At 32.3% G+C, this 7,443-nt stretch overlaps 1 protein-coding gene across 1 annotated transcript; it reads right to left on the bottom strand.

Moving 5' to 3' along the window:
- Positions 1-6,420: 6,420 nt before the first annotated feature.
- On the bottom strand, positions 6,421-7,038 carry LOC139859741 (uncharacterized). The gene is made up of 2 exons (XM_071848516.1): positions 6,867-7,038; positions 6,421-6,665 (listed from the first exon to the last, which is right to left on the bottom strand). Exons 1-2 carry the CDS (start codon positions 7,036-7,038, stop codon positions 6,421-6,423), a joined length of 417 nt encoding a protein of 138 aa, XP_071704617.1.
- Positions 7,039-7,443: the final 405 nt, after the last annotated feature.

The raw sequence follows: 7,443 nt of genomic DNA, 5'->3' as shown, positions 1-7,443 counted from the left end.
ATATTTTAAGCGAAGCGTAAAGTAAATGACGATATTTAAATAACAATATAAAATAAATAACAATAATTAAAATGACAATAAATAAAAGTACGAGAAAAAATGAAATAAAATATATTTTGCTTATTTAAGCTTCCGTAACCATGATGTTTGACGTTTTGATTATTTATTACCCTGGGTTAATTGTCCTTTGTCCTGAATTATTTGATAAGTCCATCTGGTTTTTGTCCATAACGGTCCATCAGTCATAAATATAAAGTGCGAGTGTCCTCGTCAAATTATCCTTATGTCCGAAGTCAAATATTCCAACTAATTGGGGACTTAAACTGTAACAAGAATTTAATACTTTGTTTAATAATTACACCAGGTTATCGACTGCGTGTAACCCAAGGTTTTAATACTTTGTTATCAATTATGCCAAGTGTCCTTGTACATAATTTCACCCATGTTTTAATAATTCTAGTGACTATTAATCCATTTCCGTGTCCGGTTAAATGAACTATTATTCGTACATATAAATACCCCGCCCATCGTGTCCGATCGAGTGTATATGGTTATTTATAGGGACGTCCAATTGTAAATCTTTATATTAAAATTAACAAACTATCATTTAGTTAAACAAATATAAAGCCCATTAATAGCCCATAGTCTAATTTCCACAAGTGTCGTTTTTTTGTCCAAACCCCAATTATGGTACAAAGCCCAATTACCCCGTCTTTAATATTTAGTCCAACATCATGATTACTTTGGCTCAAATAAGCATAATAATAACTTAAGTACGAGACATTAATTTAAAAAGGAGAACATAACTTACATTGAGTATTTATCGCGTAGTGTTACACGGACAGAATTTCGACTTCAAAAACCCGTAAAATAACCTTTACATAACCCGAACTAATCTAATATAAAACTACCCTATACTATATATATATATATTATATTTATTTATTTATTTATTACAGAGTATTATTATTATTTATTATTTTATATTTTTACTCGGCAGAATGCATGGCCTTTTATAGGAGTTTTGATTTCTGACAGCTCCGCGAGTCATGGAGTTTTTGGCCTTCAAACTCCGTGAGTCGTGGAGTTTGAAAATCCAGCTCAGGATCATTTGTCTCATAGCTTGTCGACATAATTTTTAAATATATATAATATATAAATAATTTATATAATTATTTAAATATTATATTATATTCTTGTGCATAGTTGACTTGTAATTTTTGGTCCGTTGCGTCGGGTGTTGATAGTTGACTCATGTCCCGGTTCCGGATTTTCGAACGTCCTTGCGTACAATTTAATATCTTGTACTTTGCATTTTGTAACTTGTACTCTTGTCATTTTTAGACGTTTCTCATCAATAAATTGAACCTTTTGAATTGTATCTTGTACATTTGAACTTTTTGGACGTTTGTGTCTTCAAATCTTCGTTTTCGCCTTTTGTCTTCGCACTTATTTATTTAAACAATTACAATGAAAATATAATACAATTACATATGAAAACCTATTATTTAGGAGGGATATTGCTATGAAATATATGATCCTTTTTAGCCTTATCACCTAGAGGCTGACCAATTTGCAGAACCAAATACTTCTTCGTTTGACCATGGAGACGGTTTAAGTGCGAGTAGGTCAGAAATTTCAGCACAACGTTAAAAGGGTGTAGTGACTTTTGGATGGCCATAAATCCTAAACCGTAACTCGGATTAAGACGAGGTCTAAATGGAAAATCATCTACTCAAACCGAACTAGTTGGAAATCAACTTTTCCAGGAAGCCCAGGTTACTGATCAGTTCCAGAAAACAGTAAGTGAGGTGTTCCGGTGGGTTCTTGGTTGATGTGTTTGCATCATCTTAACCAAGTTTTGACCATCATAACACTAGTATAAGTCTAAGATATGTAGCACAACTCACTTAAGAGTTGTAAGTAGTTTGATGAACCAAAGTTACATCAAGATCTTAGATCCGACACATACATGAGTTCTAATAGTAATATTAAGCTACAAACTTGAAAGTAAACTAAATAAACAAGATCATAAGTTGTAGAACTTAGATCTTAGCTAGATCTTCAAGATCCTAGACTAGAAAGTCTAGATCTAGTGTTCTTAAGTTAGATCCTAAGTTATAAAACTTGGATCTTCATTTTAATGAAACCATAAGTTATGAAACTTAGATTTTCGACTTATAAAATGTGTATAAGCTTATAAGCTTTTGTTTACAACAAAATAAGTAGACCATAAGCTATAGAAACTTAGATCTAACATAAGTGTATGAAGTTATAACTAGAAAGTTAAACTTTCATGTTCTTGAACTTACAAAGTTTCAAGAATAATGAGATCAAGATTAACTAGTAATACTTGACCAAGAGCAACAATCACGAATTGAACATGTACAAAAGGAAGAAATAAATTAAATCTACAAGTAATAAGTTCATGGTTGTTCATACTTAGGAAGATTCAAGCCAAGGCTTGGATCTTTAAGAAAGTAAACCTTAAGTTTACAAACATGAACACAAGTATGATTTATAAAGCTCATGAACTTTTTTTTTTAACAAGCTTTATGGAGGAATCAAACTATAAACTTGATCCTCCTTGGTTCTTGTATGTTCTTGTATAAACAAGATAATATGAAAAATAAACTAGAAAGTTTGATTCTTAACAACTAGTAATAAACAACAACAAACAGTAAGTAAGTAACAACAAACAAAGAACGAGTAAATTGATGATGATGGTGGCGGTTTTGTTAAAGGAAAAAGAAGAAGAAAACTAAAACATATTACTTACAAGAAAGGAGAGAAAAGTGGAGAGAAAAGTGTAAGTATTTTGTGTGTGTGTGAAATGAAATGAAGACAAGTGAATAAGTAACACAAAAAAAAAAAATTGAACTCTCCCTCCCATCAAATGAGGCCGACGGTTTCAAAGGACCAAAGAAGAAGGTCAAGTGCTCACTTTCAAACATGGGAGAAAGGTGTAAGCTTAGAATAGTAATAAAGTTAAGTGTATGGAAAAGAGTTCTTGCATGCTTGTAGTACTTTGTCTCCAACTTAAGTTAATTAATCCAAGTTTAAACTTAATAAGTTACTAGTAATGTGTTGGGCTCTCAACTAGTCCATTAAGATAAGTAGGGTGGGCTTCCAAGTCCATAACCATTAATAAAGGCCCAAGTCCAAGTAAGTAACAAATTAAATAAATATAGCCCAAGTAATTAACTAGTTACATTAGTTAATTAAAAATGATTAATAATAATTAATCATGAACGTAAATAATATTCGAATTATTATTCGTGTAAAGTACGTGTGTCACAAAGAAAATTCGGGCCATGTAGAGTCAAATACGGCAACAAGTAAATGTATACAAATACATTTATTAAAGCGCAAATATTAATAATAAATTATTAATAATAAAATTTGGAAAATCCAGGGTCGTTACAACAGCTGCGCATGAACCTCTGAATTTAGCTTGATCATTACTTCACATGGGATTGCGAGGAACGAGAACTTAGATCCGACACCCAGACCTACCGAAAATTTCACATGCAACAAAACTAATCGATCCAATCACCAACTTTGTTTATGCCGCTCAAAAAACAATCCCCATAACGCAACTTGGACGGGTTACACTCTCACTAAATCAGAATCAGAACAATCCTTACTGATCAACTTTTGAGAATAAAGATCGTACTCGCTGAGTTGATTGCGAGAAATCTAACAAAATCCCTAATCAAGATACATGTTGCAAACAAAATCCTAGAGCTGTCGTTTCTTCATCCCTGATGAAAACCTTCATCAATTTATCGAAAAGACCATGATTTCAATTCTCTATCGGGCGCTGTCCTCAAGCCTATGCTCTGATACCACTTGTTAAGAATTGGCTGCAGAAGAATCCTAAGTAACGATACCCTCGATAGCGAAAACTTAATTCGCACAAGATTCATGTGACCCACATACAACTAACTAATAAGCAAAACGATAACGATGATTTAACGTGGCTATATCTCAACTCCAAACACGGAGAAGGGTTTAGTCCACGGTCGCAAACAAGAGATTTTCACTAAATAAATTTTGTGCACACAATTACAATGAGGCTAGGGGTCTATTTATAGTTAGAGTTAAATTTTTCTACCAAATTAAACTTGTCCACCAAATTCGACTTGCCCACCAAGTTGTTCGACTTTGTCCTTAAGTTAAAAAAAACTTGGTCCCTTAAGTTTAATGTTCACACCCAACATATTTGTGATATAATTAAAATAGAATGAGAATTACTATCAATTTTATAAAGTAAAAGTAAAGGTAAAGTTATTTTAAGCGTTAGACATTTCGTCCTATATATAAAATGACTCTTCATCCAAACTTGAGGTATTAGTATATTCTCTTTGTTCAATTTAATATGACCCAAACAAAAAAAATACATAGGATAAGAAAAAGTGACTGTCACATGTATTTTTTTTTATATATATTATTCAGTTTTACCTCTTATTTTTTACTCATATTTTTATCTTACTTAAATAGTAGGGATATCAAAGAACTGTAACTAATTATTTTTATTTATTTATAGAAGTTAATTATTAATTTGAAACAATGTATAAAGAAAAAACGAATTATCAATATGAGACCAACATATTACTATTTATGTTATGATTATAATTATAATTATAATTATAATTATAATTATGATTATGATATGATATGATAATTGGTGTACGTTTGACTACGCCTATCAGTCCACTTTAGCTTAATTTAGATTAACTAAACATGGTTGATTTTAATAGTAATTTACAAGGATTGGGGATGACTATTATAATCATGTTACAAGAATTTTGGATAATCTATGTCAGTTAACCATAAAAGATGACAACCATTAATTGATTTGACATATTTTTTGGACATATTAAGACACTTGCAATATCTAGAATTATTCAAGCATTATTGAGGATCTTTTGTCTCGAAAATAACCCCCTTACTAGTAGGCCTTCAGTATTCAAAAGACATTAGATAAATACATTTATTTTTTTAACTTGGTTAAAGTAGTACAAGTTGTGACACTCTCTTAAATCTCAATGTTAAACTTAACACTAAAATTTAACACTGAGATTAAAATAAGAGAAATCGTTCAGTGTTAAATTTCAGTAATAAATCAATTATAATTTATTTTTTATTGATTATTTAGTTTAAACTAGTTGTGGAGCCCTCGCTTCGCGCCGAGGGCTCCGTTTTGAATGCGAGTTTAAAAAAAGTCTTGATCTATTTTGTAAAAAAAGAATTTTTTTCGACATCTAACATTGAAGGGTTGTTCCTTTTGTGAAAGTTGCTTCTTTTAGCGTTCGTTTTAAAAAAAAAAAAAGTAAGTTGATCTATTTTGTAAAAAAGAATGTTTTTCGACATCTTTTGGTAGCATTGAAGAGTTGTTCATTTTATGAAAGTTGTCACTTTTATCGTTGAGGAAGTAAAGAAGGGAAATAAAGTTGGTTGATTTGTTTGAAAAAATAGAATTTTTTTCGACATCTTTTGGTAACATTGAAGGGTTGGTTCTTTTACGAAAGTTGCTTCTTTTATCGTTAGAGACCCAAAAAAAAGGTGAAATGACGAAAATACCTCTGATTACTATTGGTAAATAGTGCTACAGTGTTTTGTCTATTAGATATATAGATAATATATATTAAAAACATAAAAACAAATGCAATACTAAATTTCATTAATAAAAAAATACATTAATTAAATAAAAAAAATAATACTTAAAAAAATACATTACTTAATAAAAAATACAATACTTAATACGTCTCCGACGTCTCACGATTAGCCCATCCAAATTCAACCAAATCCGATCGTAGGCCCTCATGCACTTCCCTATCTCGTAATTATTTCGTCCTCCTCCTGTAAGTTTCGCACCTCTCGATCCAAGTTGTTTGCATATTACGAACGGGTTCGTAAACCCAATCATTTCCGGTTAGACCAAAATCATTATCTTCAACAATTATATTGTGTAAGATGATGCAAGTATACATCATTTGTTTCATAACATTGATGCCATATGCCCTTGCTGGTTATTGTAGTATATGCCAACGCCCTTGTAAAATACCAAAAGTCCTCTCAACATCCTTGCGTGCCGCTGCTTGTTTCTTCAAAAAGTACTTACATTATTCATCATTTGCACTTGAAAACGCCTTAACAAATGATGCTCACCCGGGATATATACCATCGGCTAGGTAATATCCTCTTTTGTACTCAACACCATTTGCAGTAAAAGGAATGTCTTCTTTTTCTTCATTAAGCATTTAGTTGTAGAGATTACTAGCGTTCAAGGCGTTTAAGTCATTGTTTGAACCCGCAACCCCAAAGAAAGCATGCCAAATCCAGTTATCATATGAGGCTATGGCTACCAGCATAATAGTTGGAACTTTGTGATCGCCTCAAGTAAAATTAACCTTTTCATGCAACGAAACATTTTCCCCATGCCCAATGCATACAATCTATGCTTCCGATCATTCCAGGTAAACCATGAATATCTTCGTGAGCGTCATACAATCGTATTATATCATCCGTGGTAGGCTCTCTCATATATTCATCTTTATATAAATCAATAATACACTTACAGAAGTTCATTAGCGATTCACGACATGTCCATTCCGACATTTGCAAGTACTCCTCAAAAAGATCGGGAGTATCACCATAAGCTAATTGACGTAGAGCGGCAGTTATTTTTAAGTATGTACTAATACTCAACTTGCCGAGCGCATCAGCTCATAAATGACAATACCTAAAATATTCAGGTAGCGGATCTTTACGGTAGTTGAGAATATCTTACATAATTCGGATAAAAACGCGACGCCGCATCCGAAACCTCCTTTTAAAATTATCGTCGGAGTATTTGCAACCTTCAACAAAATAGTCGGTAATAAGACGTAAATGTGCGGCTTCATGTTCACGGTCTATGTAACGACGTTTGTTTGAACTTTCCGCCTCATTTTCACTTTCAAACGCCTCGCTGTCTATTATATCGAGCACTTGCATCAAATACTCTTTGTTAGGCGATGATGTTGAGGACATTATTTTAAGAAATATTGTTTGTATGAAAGAGAAGAGTTAATTTGGAGAAGTATTTGTTTGAAGAAATATTGTGTTGTGTTTATGTATAAAATATATTTGTATATATAGAAGAAGAAAATATTAAAAATAAATAAATAAATATCTAATGAATATATCCGTTGAATAACGGATATATTTTCAAACACCAACCCAAATCACAATGTTACCAGGCGAACGGTGGGAGGCGACGCGGGCCTTTAATGGCGGTTTAACGTCGGCGCGGTGTCGGGGAGCCCACCATCCCCACCGTTAAATTATGATAATGCCAAAAAAAACCCTAGACTCCTGGTGCTCTTAGACCACTATGCATTGGCAATTAACTTGTTGTTTAATGGAAACGCATACGATCCGACTCGCTTAAAGCAA

This window comes from Rutidosis leptorrhynchoides, chromosome 7, assembly GCF_046630445.1.
Source record: "Rutidosis leptorrhynchoides isolate AG116_Rl617_1_P2 chromosome 7, CSIRO_AGI_Rlap_v1, whole genome shotgun sequence".
Taxonomy (NCBI): domain Eukaryota; kingdom Viridiplantae; phylum Streptophyta; class Magnoliopsida; order Asterales; family Asteraceae; genus Rutidosis; species Rutidosis leptorrhynchoides.
The sequence above is the reverse complement of the archived record's forward strand: the minus strand, read 5'-3'. Positions and strand labels throughout refer to the sequence as shown.